The sequence below is a fragment of the Lynx canadensis genome, chromosome B2 (assembly GCF_007474595.2).
Source record: "Lynx canadensis isolate LIC74 chromosome B2, mLynCan4.pri.v2, whole genome shotgun sequence".
Lineage (NCBI taxonomy): Eukaryota > Metazoa > Chordata > Mammalia > Carnivora > Felidae > Lynx > Lynx canadensis.
This window is the reverse complement of record NC_044307.1, coordinates 148929157-148947289: the sequence shown is the minus strand read 5'-3', so window position 1 is coordinate 148947289 and position 18133 is coordinate 148929157. Positions and strand designations below refer to the sequence as shown.

Genomic DNA, 18133 nt, shown 5'->3' with positions numbered 1-18133 from the left:
AAGGTGATATCTGAGAGGAACAGTAAAAATTCCAGGTTCCAGTCACTAAACTATGAGACAGTAATGTATTGTTAGATCGCATGGACGTCCGTGATACCTCTGTGTATCTGTATAAAAGATTATGGAAGGTTTTGCCTGCCGCTGTCCTGATCTCCACAGATCTTTATCACCGTGGCTACCCAATGACTGTGGATCTGGAACTATCCTTCCCCTGTCAACGTGGCCCGACCGAAGATAAATAATTTGGTATATAATGGTACAGAGGCCAGCTTAAATCTGTCCTTTTCTGTGGATGCGTTCTGAATGGATAGACGTGATCTTTGGCTACCAAACTGAGCTGTGGGCATAGGTGTGTATTTGCCGAGTGTCCTCACTACCCCCTCTGCTCTGACTGCAGAAGTCATCCTGGAGATTTGGTCCTTTTCGTCACCACCATCGTCAGAGTAATCATTCAATCACTCATCAGGCATTCAGTATAAATATTCTGATAGTTATTACTTAATACTTAGTATACATAAACAAATAAATCAGAAACTTAAGAATTGTGCACATATTAGCACATTGATTTTTATTACCATTTATTTCCATTTTACAGATGAGAGTGATATACATCGAAGAGGTTAAGTAACTTGTCCCTTATCATACAGCTAGTGAGTAACGGACCAGGATTAAAAACTAGAATTGTTTGACCCCAAACCCTGAGTTCTTAATTACAGTCCTAGCACGTGGTTTGATACAGTAGGTGATCAGATACCAGAATGCGCATCAAGCTGTGGCGGTCGCGAATGCTCAACGCCACGGGCTTTGTTCATCTCACGTCCCCCGAATGATTCAGCCTGTGGCTTCCCGTGGTGAGACTCGCACGCACCCGGGCCGCGTGGCTGGGGGGTGAGCTCGCTTGGTGGGCATGGGGTATTGAAAGCTGAGCTCCCAGGCCTTCCCTGAGGAGTCTCTTTGATAGAGCTAAGCAGCACAGGGCTTTGGGGAGAACGATTTATGATTAATAATAATCTGTAAAAGCCTGCCGAGGACAGATGGGTGAGTATGCCCACCTGCTCCCGTCCTACCCTACCTGCTACCCGTGTGGTACCCAGTGATTATCCTAAAACAGGCCTCCTCCTGTCGTGACCCTACTACCTACCTTCCCATGATTATTTCGGTTCTGACATGAGGCCTCTGTTGGAACTCTGGCCCCCTGTCACCGTTTCTCTGTGGAGACGATGCGCTTGAGCAGCACGGAAATTGTGTGGTTCCCACCGAACACGTGTGGTCGCACGCTGCTCCCTGCACGCGTGCGACTCCTGGTCCCTCGGAATCCGTGTCCCCGCCCACGCTCTCCCGGAGCCCTTGACTGCACCTGTCTGCCTCTCTCCCGCTACACTGTGAACTCCTCCAAGGGTGCACTTCCCTCGTTTAGGGCCACGGCTGGAGTAGGTGCTAAGTGTGCTGCAAGTACCCTCACACCCGGCTTGAATTAGCAGAAGATAAACCTCTGACACTGTAACCTGGGAGATTATGGGAAACTTACCAGTTGATACGTAGAAGCATTAATGGGGTTTCATCAAGCTCACTGATGGGAAATTAGAGCTCTTAAAAGAGTTCAAGCTGGTTATCTGCTGCGTGCGGTCGCTGTGTCTCCTTATTTTCTGTGCTTTGGAAGAAAAGAACGTGCTGAAGAGTATAGACTGGATCCTCTTGAAGGGAAGGGGCCTCTTACTGTTTGTTGTTCATTTATTGCCTTTGCTCTTGCAAAATATTGAAGGAGGAACTAAAAGGATCCTAGTTACTACTTTTCATTGTAAAGATCCTCTCCTGAGCTTTTCCACCGAATTCCCTTTAATATCAAAAAGTAGTAAAAGACATAATAAACTGAAGTCGCCAACAAATATACAGATCCTTTAAAATGGGTCTCCCTCTGCCACAGATCATGGACACTTACACTTTTGAGAATCCGATGAAATACTGTGCTTACGAAGGACATGTTCAGCATATGATATGATATATATAATATCATATATAATATACAATATATGCTGGATGTGATATAAATATATACATATATATATATACATATATATATATATATATATATATATGTATATATTTGCAGTGAGTTCACAACTTTGTGGTCCCTGAGAGGATTTCTGGAACCCAGGCTAAGAGGTCCCCGTTTTGTCAACTGTGTGGTAGAATACGTTTAGACGTCATCACGTAATGGTCCGTTGCTGATAGAATGAAGCATTACATGCGTGTCACGTGTGATTCCCCCTCAGACAGCCTGACAGTGGTGCACGTGTTCCAAGGACCCACACCAGTCTGATACGTGGTAATGGCTGGGGAGCGCGGGTGACAAAGTATTGAAACGGCCCAGCCGCCTCGCTGGAATTAGGGGCAGATGAGAGCAAAGCAGGCTTCGTAGCAGCAGGCAGAGCAGGGCTCTTTAGCCTCCTGCGCTGAGATTTCGGCGAGTGGACGTGGGACGGGGCTTAACGGCTCACGGAGTTCGTCCGCCTTCCCAGAGCCCGAGTCCCCTCTCCGTGGTGGCCGACGGGGCTGGTGGCTCTTCCTTGTGCCGAGGCTCTGTCTGCCGTCACGTGCACCCTTTGGCTCCGTTGATCGTCCACGAAGGCGGCCGCCGGTGAGATCGTGCGGCTCAAATCGCCGACGCAGCCGGTCGATGTGAAACTCTGCCGTTGCTCTGTGGTCACAGAAGAGGCTTGTGCTGTTTCAGCAGATACTTCAGCTCAGCCAGACGTCAGAGTCGCGCAGTTTTATGACTTGAGGGTGAAATCACACGTATGAAAACGCCTTCTCAATTTAAAACGTTCCGCAGACATCAGGCCTTCCTATCGTTATCGTCTGCAAGATACCCAAGTCTGGGGCGCCTGGGTGCCTCAGTCGGCAGAGCATCCGACTCTTGACTTCGGCTCAGGTCGCGATCCCAGGGTCGTGGGCTCGAGCCCCCAAGTCAGCACAGAGCCTGCTTGAGATTCTCTCTCTCTCTCTCTCTCTCTCTCTCTCTCTCTCTCTCTCTCTGTCTCTCTCCCTCTGTCCCTTCCCCCACTGTCTCTCTTCAAAGAAGAAAATAGCCAACTAGAACTAACTCCATTTGCTGCATTTATCATAGGATAATGTAAATATTTATAAAAGCTTAAGAGTAGGTAAGAAAGATTCTGGTGATAGAAAACAAGTGGTGCAGGGGCACCTGGGCAGCTCAGTCGGCTGCTCTGACTCCTGATTTCGGGTCAGGTCACGATCTCCTGGTTCGTGAGTTGGAGCCCCATGTCAGGCTCTGCGCCAACAGCATGGAGCCTGCTTGGGATTCTCTCGCTCCCTTTCTCTCTCTGCCCCTCCCCTGCTCATGCTCTCTCTCTCTCTCTCTTTCTCTCTCCCTATCAAAATAAATCAATAAACTTAAAAAAAAAAAAGAACAAGAAAACGAGTGGTGCATGTACAGCCTTGTTTCAGCATAGTGGGAAGGTGACAATGTTTTAGTGAGATGTCTGACTTTGTAAAAAAGTACACTTTCATAATTTCAAGTTTTTAACGTATTGTATCAGCCAATAAAGATAGCTTAAAACAAGTGAAAGCAATTAACCGTTGATTACAGTAAGATTGTGTTGGCTAATCATGAATAATTGAACAGTAATTGATGAGCCCACAGTTGAATGCGTCTTTATTATTTCAGTCTTTCTTGTTTGAACAAATTGGCCCATTTTTATCTCAATTACCAATAAAGGCTTATAATTCTCAGAGGAAGAAGTTACTATAAAAAGTTTTTAAGAGATTTCATAAGCAAAAGAATAGCTTCTGAGGAAATAGAGTCCAAATGACCCACGTTTTGGTCTTGTCTAGGCTGACGGTCTACCGTCCCACCTCCCATGAGAACAGAAGAGAGGTTGGGCCCCAGTGTCTGCACCTCAGTGACTTTACGTGAAAGTGCTGTTGCCTGTAGAGAGAAACTTTAATATGCCTAACTTAACTATTTTGAGGTTGTGGGACATTTTGTTTTAGGATATGGAAAAAGTGTTTACTGTTCATTAGACTTGAAGTGGATGAAGATACACGTGACTTTTTAAGCCCATTAATTTCCAGTATAATATAAAAAATGACCAAAGGCTTGCATTAGTTTAAGAAGAAATGTCTCTTACTTAAATGCATTTTCTAGTCCTTGAATTACTTCCTAGAACTATCCAACACCAAGGTGTGTATTCGAATCCCTGGGATTTTGTGGTAGCGAATGATGTTACGGTCGTTAAAGGATGCATTTACGCGGTAGCTTGGGTTTTGTAGCCTAAAGAGAAACCGCAACGTTGATTTCCTTCATCATTACAAACTGTTCTTTTGTTTCCCCCAAGCGTGTCATTTGTGTGCCAGATGCCACTGGCCAAACTGTGTTGTTTCACGTGACGGGACGGGGACGTGTCGTGAGATGAGAGCTTGTGCTTCCTATTGGTGGTGTTTCTTTGTGTTTTTTCCATAGCTGGAAGGGCACAATATCTTCTCCACCCTCAGCTCCAGTGAATACGAACAGGTGCTTGAGATCATCCGTAAAGCCATCATTGCCACAGACCTTGCTTTGTACTTTGGAAACAGGAAGCAGCTGGAGGAGATGTACCAGACCGGATCGCTAAACCTTAATAATCAATCGCATAGGTAAAAATAATTTTTCAAAGTTTAGAAGCCTAGGAAGTATTACCTGGAATGAGCGTATCCTTAAAAACAGAAATGCAGTTTAGCATACGTTTGTATTTGAAAGCAGAAATGTAAAAGAAATTGTGTGTTTTCTTTTTGGGTCACATGCACTTTATGCTGACTTTGCGTATTTCCTTGTCTGACACGATTGCTGAGTCCACGGTGGGGATAATTAAAATATGAATTGCGATTTCAACTGCTCACCCAGGAACGGGTGCTTGCCAAGAGGCCTCTCCTTGAATTTATTTCAGTCCAGGGTTTTCAGTCTTGGGCTTCACAGATTCAAACTCCGATGAAAATGGATTCATTTTTCAGAAACCAGATCATCTTGGCCAAGCCAATGTGATTGACGTGTAAAACCGGGATTCCGTTTCACTGATCTACAAACGTGTATTCTAGTTACCGGCATCAGAATATGGGCATTCGGTGTGGTCAGATCACTTGGGAAGCCGAGTGGCAATCCGGAAGCGCATTTCAGACATGGAGTCACAAGAGGGGTTAGATTACTTAAAATGCTCTAATGCAGCCAGCGAAATTAGTCGGAAATTATTTTTTCTGAGAAGGTGTCTCTTGCCCGGTGGATTCAGAAATACCTGAGGTGTGTTCACTGTGAAGCTGGCCACCGGCTGTACATTAGACCTCGGTCCGCTGGCTAACCTTCCTGCTTGTCACTTGGGAGGTGTGACCGCCAGCTTTTATCGCTAAGACTTTCCCTTTGCCGTTTCCGTGTCTGACCAAGGCCATCTTAAGTGATGCCGTCTTTAGCTGAGATTTGTGGACGTACATTTAGCGATCTCTTCTAGTCCTGCTGAACTTGGGTCTGTATTCTCTTTGTCCGGGTGCTTTCGTTTTTCCTCCGTGATGCGTTAAGGACTGATCGGAACATTTCTTTCTGGAGGAGTCTGTTTGAAGGGTTTTAGAAGCCATCCACTCAGGTACCACAAACACAAAACACGAAGTCTACTAATGACTATGGATAAAAGTTGCCCTCTTCAAGAATATTATATACACAGGATATAATGCTGTCCATTCCTTTGGGTAAGCCACAGTTGTGGGTGGTTCAGTCCGCCTTCAGACAGGCAGATCCGGATTTTGTGGAGACTGAAACTTACACAATCTGGGGAACCTTGTTTCAAGAAAACAGAGACATCTTATTTTCCCCTCAGGCAGTCTGAACACACTGTCAGGGCCCTCCCGGCATCATGGAAGGGATCAGTGTGTCATGAAGGGCCACAAAGGTTCTTCCCAGCACAATCGTCTTCCACCTGCAGCCCGGGGGACACCCGTGATCTACAACGATCGTGTCTCTGAACCTGCAACGGGCTTTGTGTGCAGCTCTTGTAGGAACAGGTGTTTGTTCACAGTTCTTTCTTATAGCGGTGATAAGATGGGGAAAATATTACCCTGCAGGAAGGTAGTCTTCGGCTAACCCAAACCCACGTGCGTACGTCTTTTTTTTTTAGGTTATAAGTAAGAACCGTGTAATTAATACCAAGTTTCTTGTATATATTTTTAGCAAAATGGTTACAATAATAAGTATTATAAAATAGAGAATTAAAAAATCTAATTGCAAAAATTATATTTTGTGCTTAGTGCATATGTGTGTGTCTTAGTGGTGTATACTGTCTAGTTGTAGAAGATTAAATAATTTGGGGGCAGTTAATAATTTTAAAGGTAATGCATGTTTGCCTTAACAGTTCAACAAGGGCAGAAGTATATATAAGAAGAATGTTCTTTGTATTTCTGTTCAAATTTTTATTTAAATTCTAGTTAGTTAACATAGTGTGATCGAGAGAGAGCATGAGTTGGGGAGGAGCAGAGAGAGGGAGACACAGAATCCGAAGCAGGCTCCGGGCTCCGAGCTGTCAGCACAGAGCCCGACGCGGGGCTTGAACTCACAAACCGCGAGATCATGACCTGAGCCGAAGTCAGATGCCCAACCGACTGAGCCACCCAGGGGACCCTGCCCATCACCCATTTAGCCCATTCTTCCACCAGCCCTCAGTTTGTTCTCTATAGTTAAGAGTCTCTTACGGTTTGCTAGAAGAAGAATATTCCGTTCTTCTGCACTCCATGCCAACAGTCTATTTGGCATAATATCATCCCAGGCACTTTGTGTGTGTGTGTGTGTGTGTGTGTGTGTGTGTGTGTGTGTGTGTGTGTGTGTGTATACATATGTATATATGTATATACATATGTATATACACACATACACACAAATATATGTAACATCTTGTATAGAGTACTACATAAAGGCTTGTTAAACCTTTTCCTATATTGATGGTTAGACTATATTGATGGTTAGACATTTCTAGTTTTGCAGTACAAATAAAGCTGCAATAAACTTGCTTAGTGTTACCTAGTGGTCCTTTATTTATTTATTTAAAAAAAATTTTTTTTAACGTTTATTTATTTTTGAGACAGAGAGAGACAGAGCATGAATGGGGGAGGGTCAGAGAGAGGGAGACACAGAATCCAAAACAGGCTCCAGGCTCTGAGCTGTCAGCACAGAGCCCAACGCGCGGCTCGAACCCACGGACCGCGAGATCATGACCTGGCTGAAGTCGGACGCTTAACCGACTGCGCCACCCAGGCGCCCCGAACCTAGTGGTCCTTTAAAAATATGTGTTGTGTAGTGCATGGTGCTAGAAATTTATGAACATAATACATTTTCTAAAAGGATTATAGAAACTCACACTCGTCCTAACATATGGGTGAAAACCGTTGCTCATTAAATAATGCCATTTTCTGATAGCTCACTGCATTAAAGATCATTTCTTTTTTTGTTGACTATTTATTGTTCCTACTTCTATGTATGTGTGTGCTCAGAACTTTTGTATTTTTTGTTGAATTGCCTACTTTTTTATAAATCAGTTTGTATTATATATATTATTAAGGATACTAAAAGTTTCTCTATGTCACGAACATTTTCTTTAGGTCATTTTCAAAAATTCTATTCGGAAATTCTTCTGACCATAAAGAAATTTAATTCCATGAGGCCAAATCTTTCATTTGTTTTTATCAAATCTGGTTTTCTGTCTTGCTTCAAATGGCCTCCCCCGTCCTCACAGTAATATAAATAGTACTTAAAATTCTATTCATATATTTTGATAATTTTGACTTTCATAGTTCGATCTTAGTTCTTCTGAAGTTATGTCTTTTATTTATTCCCGGTGGGTTGAATCAATACCGTTTAATTAATTCATTCTTCCACTGGTTGAAGTTCTCATATAAACTTGAATAATTGTTTGGATTCCTTAAATCATTTAAATGTAATTATCTAATCCTCAACTGTGATCATACTGTTTTGATCACTGTAACTGTGTTGAAATTTATCATAACATACCCGGTAAGATAATCTTCATCTTCCATTTACCTTCCAAAAACTTTGTTGAAATTGTTAGTTAATAAATGCATCTTTAACATTTTTATTAAAAAATTTGCAGACTTACAAAGAAGTAGAAATTATATTCAGAGTCTGCAATTTATACCCACTTCCTGCATTCAAAAATTGTTGGCATTTGACCATATATTTTTACCTTTCTTTTGCAATGTGCCACTTGAATGTAAATTATAGACATCATGACTTTTATCCCCCTCATTGTGAATACTTAGAAAGAAAAAAATATCCTGCTGTCAGTTAAAAATATCCACGTTGGCATTTTGATTGTGGCTGTGTTTATAAATGTAAGTATATTGCCTTCAAAGACATTGGCATGAGTCTTTAATACTGACCACATTTTATAGTTTGTCTACACAGGTCCTCTCGGTTTCTTGGTAAAATTTATAAGTCGTTTTACAGATTTTTATCACCTATGAATGTTTCTTCCCCCATTTTTAACTGGAAATACAACTTCCAGTCTCCATAAAGTTATGAATGTCTGTATATTTCTCAATTTCACGTCATGTGTTTAGAAACTTTATTAGGTGCTTACACATTTATGTTTGTTGTGTGTTCTTGGTGATTTGCCCTCTTATCAGGGTGAAATCAGTTCTCTTTTTGTCTGTAATACTTCTTGCTTTGAGGTCTTCTGTGTTATGAGCCACCCCAGCTTCTGTATGCTTACCGTTTTACTCTTTTCTGCCCCTGTGCTGTCATCCTCCCTGTCTCGGTATTTACAGTGTGTCTTGTTCCCAGCAGTAGTTGAGGCCCGAAATCACTAACTTCACAATGGACTGTTCAGTCTGTGTGCATTTAAAGTTACTGTGTGTGTGGTTGTCTCATTACCTTGCTTGTTTTCTCTTTAACGCTTTGTTCTTTGTCCCTCCTCTCCTGCCTTGAGTTAGCTGCCTTGAGTTTAACGTTTATTTACTATCAAGGGACAAAGAGAGACAGAGCATGAGCATGGGAGGGGCAGGGAGAGGGGGGAGACACAGAATCCGAAGCAGGCTCCAGTCTGAGCCGTCAGCACAGAGCCCGACATGGGGCTCGAACCCATGAACCTCAAGATCATGACCTGAGCCGAAGTCGGACGCTTAACTGACTGAGCCACCCAGGTGCCCCTTCTAACTGGCTTTTATCGTTACACCTCTTTATGTTTTAAGTGGTTGCTCTTGAATTTACACTCTTCGTTTTTATCAGGGTCTTTGAATTTCTATCATTCCCTTTCTGTATAATGTAAAAACCTTAAAAAACAACCCACTTAGACCCCTTTTTGTCTTTTATGCTGTTGCTAAGTATTATACTGATACATTAGTTCTGTATCCCAGATAGGTTGCTAACATTTTCAATTAGTCAATTGGTTATTAAAGAGTTAAAAAGAAAGAAAAATAATCTGTCATATTTTCCCATATATATATATATACATATATACACACACACACACACACACACACACACACACACACACACATTGTTTCCAGTGCTTTGCATTTATTTGAGCAGTTCCAGATTTCTATCTGGTATCATCTTGTTTTAGTCTAGAGAAGTTCCTTTAACATTTCTTAAAGTATGTGTTGACAGCAGTGTCTTTCGGCCTTTGTTCATCTGAAAAAAGCCTTTATTTCGGCTTTACTTTTCAGAGATTTTTGCAGGACTGACAATTCTAAGTTGACAGATTTTCTTTTAGCATTTTAAAAATGTTCAGTTGTCTCCTGGCCTTCATTTTTTTTTTCCTGATGAGAAGTCCGTGGTCATTCTAATGGTGATTCTTCTGTATATAACATGTCTTTGTATCCTGGCTGCTCTTAAGATTTCCTCGGGCTCCTGGTCCTGCTTGAGGTCCTTCCGCTGAGCCATCTGGGACTGTGGGCTGCCGATTTCAGTGACATGTAGACGACTTTCCACCGTTATATTTCTTCAAATGTTTTTTCTGCCCCATTTATCGCTTTTTTCCCTGCAGCTCCAATTATGCGTGTGAGAGATCGCTTAATGCGATATTAGAGGCTGCTAAAACTCTGCATTGTGGTTTCAGTCTTTCTCTTCTCTGTCCCTCTGTTTGGGTTAATTGGTTGGTCTGTGTCTTTAATTCCACTGATCCTTTCCAGGGTTCTTCCCAGTCTGTTGTTAACTCCATCCAGTGGTGTATTTTAGTTTATTTAGCTTATATAGTGTGCTTTTCAGTTCTGAGATTTCTTCTGGGTTATTTTTGTAGCTTTTATGTGTCTCTGAAAATTCCTTATGTCTTCACCCTTTGTACTCAAATACATATTTTTCTGAAGATTCTTTGACATATCAGTTATTTACAAGTTCTTCCTACACTTTCACCATCTGAGTTTTCTATGAACCTTTTTTGTTGACTATTTTTTCTCCAGATCATGGAGTACGTTTTCCAGTTTTTTCAAAGATTTATTTATTTACTACATGGTGGATAATATGCTGTGTTATCTTTCTGGATTCTGTTACCTTTCTCTGAAGATAATTGACTGTTACTCTAGCAGCCAATTAAATTCTTCATGGATCACTCTAAACTTATGGATTCGTGCCTTTAAGCATTTTTAGGGTGGTTTCTGTTTCTGTTTTGGCCTTGGTCCATAGGTCACTAAGGATATGAGGGAAATATTAATCCAGATTTGGGACCACAATCTCTGTGGCTCTCTCATGGTTTCACTTGTGAATTCTGTCAAACATTTGTGGAAGAAAGAATATCAATCTTATACAAAATGTTTATGAAGAAGGGGATTGTAACCACCTTATTTTATGAAGCCTGCATAATCCTGATACCAACATCTGACAAGCACATTACAGAAAAATCAAAGGGGCGCCTGGGTGGCTCAGTCGGTTAAGCTTCTGACTTCAGCTGAGGTCATGATCTCGGCATTCCTGAGTTCGAGCCCTGCGTCAGGCTCTGCGCAGCTTAGAGCCTGGAGTCTCTTTCAGATTTGTGTCTCTCTCTCTCTGTCCTCCCTGCTAACACTCTCTCTCAAAAATAAATAAACATTGAAAGAAAGGAAAAAAAAGAAATAGTAAATTAAAGATCAATATTCTTCATAGACATAGATGTAAAATTTATAACAAAGTCTAACAATTTCAGTCACACACAAAAAACATAAAACATAACAAGTGGCTTTTATCTCAGGAATAGCATTTGCTAATATAATTCACAGGAATATTCAAAATAAAGAAGAAACTATATGATCATTTCAAAAGATTGTAGAAAAAGCATTTGACAAAACCCTTATTAATGGGGGGGAATATCTAAGCAAATGAGGAATATAAGGGATCTTATTTAATTTCTTAAAGAGCATCTTCAAAACACTATACCCAGTATGATGATAGTGGTATATAAGGGTTTTTTCCTCAAGTCTAGAAGCAAATGAAGGATGCCCACCATGATCACTTCTAGTCTACTTTGAGCTGGGAGTCCTAGCCAGTGCATTACAGTGAGAAAAGGAATTAAAGTCATAAGAGTTGAAGGGAAAAAATAAATCTGTCCTTATTTGTAAATCACATGCCATCATCTACTAAAAATAAAATCGTAAGGAATCTCCAAAAAGTCTGCTAGACTTAATAAGTGAATTTAGCAAGTTTACAGGGATATATGGTCAACATTTTAAAAAAATCATTTATTTTTATATATGAATAACTATCAATTGGAAACTGAAGCTAATAAAACACTTCTACTTGCTATGTCATTTAAAAAAAAAAACACTTGAGGGGCGCCTGGGTGGCGTAGTCGGTTAAGCGTCCGACTTCAGCCAGGTCACGATCTCGCGGTCCGTGAGTTCGAGCCCCGCGTCAGGCTCTGGGCTGATAGCTTAGAGCCTGGAGCCTGTTTCGGATTCTGTGTCTCCCTCTCTCTCTGCCCCTCCCCCGTTCATGCTCTGTCTCTCTCTGTCCCAAAAATAAATAAACGTTGAAAAAAAAATTAAAAAAAACACTTGAATAGATTTAACATGATATATAAATCTCTATACTAAAAATGCAGAACATTTTTGAGAGAAAGAGCACTATATGGCTAGACTGATGTGTCATGATTATGAATTGCAAAAGTCAGTATTGCTAAGATGCCAATTCTCTGCAAATACTCCTCCAAAAATCCAATCCCAGTTGAAGCCCTATCAGGCTTTTTTGTAGACATTGACAAGCTCACCTCAGGTTTAGATAGAAATACAGAAGGTCTAGAAGAGTCCAGACAACTTTGACAAAGCGAAAGCCCAAATGGAGGACTTAACACTACCTGCTTTCAAGGCTTACTATAAAGTACTAGTAATCAAGACAGTGTATATTGGTGTTAGGGTAGACAAATAAATTGGTGGAACAGGGAACAGGTTACAGAAGACATACTATGTAGCCTGTTGATTTTCAACCGAGGTGTCAATAATTCAATGGAGGAACAGATAGTCTTTTCAACAAACGGCTCTTGAGTTACTGAGTTTTCAGTTGGATGATAGACTTAAATGTAAAAGCTAAACTTATAAAATCTCTAGAATAAAACATAAGAGAAAGCCTTCATGACCTTGGGTAGGCAGAGATTCCTTGGCACACAGAAAGCACTAACCTTCAGAGATGTTGGTCAAAAGGTACATGCTTTCAGTTGTAAGATGAAAAATGTCTGGGGATCTAAGGTATAGCATGGTGATTATAGTTAATAATACTGTATTTTATACTTGCAGTTTTGCTAAGAGAGTAGATCTTAAGTGTTCTTATCATACACACAAACGTAACTGCACTGAAGGATGTGTTAATTAATTTGATTGTGGTAATCATTTCACAGTGTATACGTGTATCAAATCACCGTGTCGTACAACCTAAATATATACAACTTTTATTTGTCAATCATATCTCAATGAAGCTGGAAGAAACAAGACAAAAACACTAATCTTCAAATGATAGATTGGACTTTATCATGTTAAGAACTCATAATTTTCAAAACAACCTTTAAGGAAGTCAAAAGTCAAGCCACACCATGTGAATGTGCCAAGCCTGGACCAGGTGCTGGATCTGCAACAAAGGACAAGACAGCCACTTGCCCTACTTCTGCCCAGTGCAAATTCTATAGAGAGACAAAGGGATGTTGGGCTTCATCTGAGGGAATGGGAAGGTTGAGAGAGACTGAGACGGGAACAGCCATCCACATTGGCCCAGCTCAGCTCCAGACCAGGAACATCCTCAAAATAAAATTTTGTTCTAGGTACTGCCATGGGTTGAATTGTGTCCCCCGCCCCACCCCCCTCCCCCCCAAAAAAACTCCTGTGTTGAAATCCTAATTCCCAGAATGTGGCAGCATTTGAAGGTACAGTCTTGAAAGAGGTAGACAAAATGAGGCCGTAGAGGTAGATCTTAATCCTGTATGACTGAGATCTTTAGAAGAAGAAATTGAGATACAGACATGGCGGAAGACTGTGTGAAGACACAGGGAGAAGATGGCCACCTGCAAGCCAAGAAGAACGGTCTGGAACAGATCCTTCCCTCATGGTCCTCACAAGGAGCCCACCTTGCAGACATCTTGATCTTGGACTTCTGGCCTCCAGAACTGTGAGACAGTGCTGTGTTGTTTCAGCCACCAAGTCTGTGGTACTTTGTTGCAGCAACCCTGACAGACTAATACAGAGGCCTAAGTGATTTTTCTGTCTTCTCCACTCAAAAGAGCCCAACCGACCCTGGGGGCAAATAGATTTGAGTTTGGGGAGGGAAGACCCTGGCCAGGCCTGGAGACTTCCCTGAGGCTTCCTGGGTAGGGGACAGCCACCTTTTGGGCCTGTTTGGCTGCCTTGTCCTGTCTCATCCCCACCCAGGTAAATTTACACCAGACACCTGTCTTCCTTCTTGGATAGGTAGCAATTAGGTAAGGGAACGTCTCCTACCAGGCCATGGCCTACTGGATGTTCTAACCTTGGATCAGGGATAACAGTCCTGCAGGGAGGACTGGGTTCATTGCTGGGGAAAGAAACCAGGAATCGTACCTTTCGGCTTCTTGGGACAGTGGGGTATAGTGAGATTCTCCGGCCATGATTCATGAAAGGTTTCATGGAGAAGGGGAGGTAAGAGAGTCATAATGACCATAGTAGAAAGCAGTTTTAAGCTCATTTTCACTATAGCATTACATGGAATCAAAAACTGTATGGTTTGATCTTGTCTGTAATCAGAGCTGCCATGAACTAACACCCAAACCAATGGGGCAAGGTGAGCTTAGTGTCCTGACTCAAGCTGGGCACGTGCGGGCACATGGGCCCGTATGCAGGGTGGGAGCCTTTGAGCTTCACCAGAAGAGGCCTTCTTCCTTCTGTTCCATTCCTGTTCCTTGGAGCCCTTGGAATCCCATGGTTGCCTGCCCCTTCAGTGAGGACGTCATCAGAGCTGGCCGGTGCCATTGAGAGAAGAGCAAGAGCCTTCAGCTCGCCAATCTCAAGAAATTCTGAGATGGAGACTCACTGCGTCCTGGTAAGAAGAAACTGGCCAGGCTATTGGGAAGGTGAAGAATTTGTACACGTGCCTAGAACTGAATAGTTTTCTGTTCTCAGTGTTTCTAGGCCAGAGCAAACACTTGCAGCAGCACAAAGACAGACGGACAGCATGGAGGAAGTCGCAGAATGGGGGGGAGGGTACAGCAAGAAAAAAAAACAAGCTCTGCCGTAGAGGACAGGAGATCAACTGATGCCACATGGGGGTGGAGGCTCCGCCAGGGGCTTGTGCAGCACAACCAGGAGTCAGAAGCTGGGAGAACTCCCCATCAGCCAGTCCTCAAGGGCTAGGCACGCAGTACTTTCAGGCACAGTGGTTGACATCAGCCTTTCCATCTGTATGCCAACACTTACTGAGTACCAGGTGTTTACAAAGTGTAATGCCAGCCGTAGAAGAGAGCTTCAAGATAGTAGAAGATTATTCTTTGGTATCCGTATAGGAGTATTTTGGGTTTGTATTTTACGCTTAACGTCTATGATCCATTTTAAGTCAATTTTTGGTGAAGAGTTTAAGGTCTGTGTCTAGATTCTTTTTTTTTTTTTTTTTTTTTTTTTTTTTTGCAAGTGGATGTCCAGTTTTTCCAACACCCTTTGTTGAAAAGACTACTTTGTTCCACTGTATTGCTTTTGCCTCTGTCACAGATGATTTTCCTATATATATGTGGATCTATTTTGGGCTCTCTGTTCCGTTGATACGTTTGTTTATTCTTTCTCCACTACCTCATTTTCTTGATTACTGTAGCTTTATAGTAAATACTGAAGTCAGGTAGTATCTGTCCTCCAACTTTGTTTTCCTTCCATATTGTGTTGGCTATCCTGGGGCTTTTGCTTCTCCCTATGAACATGTATTTCATTTTGTAGGTGATTCTAATGTAAACAGTAATGTGTTTTTAATTTCAAATGTCACTTGTTCTTTGCTGGTATATAGGAAATGATTGCCTTTGCTATGTTAACTTTGTATCCTGTGACCTTGCTGTAATCATGTATTAGTTCCAGAAATGGTTTTATTGATTCTTTCAAACTTTCTACATTGACAGTCATACCATGTGTAAACAAAGACAGTTTTAGTCCTTCTTTCTCAAACAGTATATCGTTTATTTCTTTTTCTTGTCTTATTGCATTAGCAAGGACTTCTAGTACAGTACTGAAAAGGTGTAGTGAAAGAGAACATTCTTGCCTTGTTCCTGATCTTAGTCAGAAAGCTTTGAGTTTCCCACCATTAAGTATGATGTTGACTATAGGTTTTTTGTAGATATTTATCAAGTTAAGACAGTCCCTGCAACCCCCGTGCTTAGCTCGTGAATGACTGTTGGATTCTGTCAAATGTTTTTACTGCATCTACTGACAGGATGCTGTGATTTTTCTTTTTTAGTCTGTTGGTATGATGGATTACATTAATTGATTTTTGAGTACTGAAATTTATTTACATACCTGGAATAACTCATCCTTGGGATGGTATATAATTCTTTTTATACAGTGTTAGATTTGCTAATGTCATATAGAGGATTTTTGCATTTATACTCATGAGAGGTACCATTCTGTAGTTTCCTTGTAATGTCTTTGCACAGTTTTGGTATTAGGGTGATGCTGGCCTCATGGAATGTGTTAGGACATGTTTCCTCTGCTTCTGTCCTCTGAAAGAGATTATAGAAAATTAGTATAATTTGTTCCTTAAATATTTGGTCGGATTCACCATCTGAATCCATCTGGGTCTGGTGTTTCTGTTTTGGAAGGTTGGTTAATTATTGATTCAACTTCTTTAATAGATATCGGCCTATTTGGATTATCTATTTCTTCTTGTGTTTGTTTTGGCAAATTCAAGACATTGGTCCATATCATCCACGTTATCAAATTTGTGGGCATAGGGTTGCTGAGAGTATTCCCTTCATTGTCCTTTTAGTGGCCGTGGAATCCGTAGTGACATTCACTCTCCCATTTCTGAGAATGAGATACAAATTCCTAGTACAAATTACCTCTTTGGTTTGTTGTTGTTGTTGTTGTAAGTTAGACTGGCTAGAGAGGCTTATTTTTATTGATCGTTTCAGAGAACCCAGCTTTTGATTTGGTTGATTTTCTCTATTGATTTCCTGTTTTCAAGTTCATTGATTTCTACTCTAATTCTTCTTTTTTTCTGCTTCATTTGGATTTGGATTTACTTGGCTCTTCTTTTTCTAGTTTCCTGAAGTAGAAGCTTAGATGTTTTTACTTTATCTTCATTAAAGTGTGCACGTATTCAGCGTTTTCAATTTCTCTCCAAACACTTCTTTCCCTGAGCCCCAGAAGTTGCGTAAGCTGTGTTTTCATTTTCATTTAGCCATAAACATTTCAAATTTTTTCTTGATTTCTCCTAGGATCTGAGTGTTATTTCAAAGTGCTTTATTTAATCTCCAGGTATATGGGGGATTTTTCCAGCTATTTTTCTGTCACTGGTAGCTATAACTAGATAAGTCGTTAATTCCATTGTTGTCTAAGAGCATGCCCTGCATGATTTGTATTCTTTTAAATTTGTTAAGGTGTATTCTGTGGCTTGGAAAACAGTCTGTCTTGGTGAATGTACCAAGTGAGTTTGACAATATCCAGTGGTTTGATGAAGTTATTGAATACTCACGTGCCCTCACCGGATCTGTCCATTTCTGAGTCTCCAGATATAATCTGAAGTCTCCAGATATAATAGTGGATTTATCTATTTGTCCTTAGCAGTTCTATCATTTTTTTTCTTTTTTTAGTTTTTTTTTGACTTTTTTTTAGTCAATGTGTACAGTGCAATATTGGTTTCAGAAGTAGAAATCATTGGTTCATCACTTGTATGCAACACCCAGTGCTCATCACAAGTGCCCTTCTTAATACCCATCACCCATTTAGCCCGTCTCCCACCGACCTTCCTCTGTCACCCCTCAGTTTGTTCTCTGTTGTTAAGCATCTCTTATGGCTTGTTTCCTTTTCTTCTCTCCCCACCCTTCCCATATGTTCATCTGTTTTGTTTCTCAAATTCCACATACGAGTGAAATCATATGATATTTGTCTTTCTCTGATCGACTTATTTCGCTTAGCATAATACATTCTGCCTCCATCCACGTCCTTGCAAATGACAAGATTTCGTTCTCTTTTTTTGGTGGGTGAGTAATATTCCATTGTATCCATTGTATGCATATAACACGTCTTCTTTATCTGTTCATCAGTCAGTGGACATTTGGGCTCTCTCCTGAGATTGGCTGTTGTTGATAATGCTGCTCTAAACATTGGGGTGCAGGTACCACTTTGAATCTGTATTTTTGTATCCTTTGAGTAAATACCTAGTAGCACAGTTGCTGGGTCATAGGGTAATTTTATTTTTAACTTTTTGAGGAACCTTCGTACTGTTTTCCAGAGTGGCTGCCCCAGTTCGCATTCCCACCAGCAGTGCAAGAGGGGTTCCCCTTTCTCCACATCCTGGCAACACCTGTTGTTTCTTGTGTTGTTAATTTTAGCCATTCTGACTGGTGTGAGGCGGTATCTCGTGGTTTTGATTTGTTTCCCTGATGATGAGTGACGTTGAGCATCTTTTCATGTCTCTGTTAACCATCTGGATGTCTTCCTTGGAAAATGTCTTTTCAGT

The 18133-nt window shown here is 41.2% G+C and overlaps 1 protein-coding gene across 1 annotated transcript in view; it reads left to right on the top strand.

Moving 5' to 3' along the window:
• PDE10A (phosphodiesterase 10A) overlaps positions 1 to 18133 on the top strand; it is a 298359-nt gene that overhangs the window by 260039 nt on the left and 20187 nt on the right. The window contains 1 exon segment of the mRNA XM_030316763.2: positions 4484 to 4656. Coding sequence (XP_030172623.2) covers positions 4484 to 4656 — 173 coding nt within the window.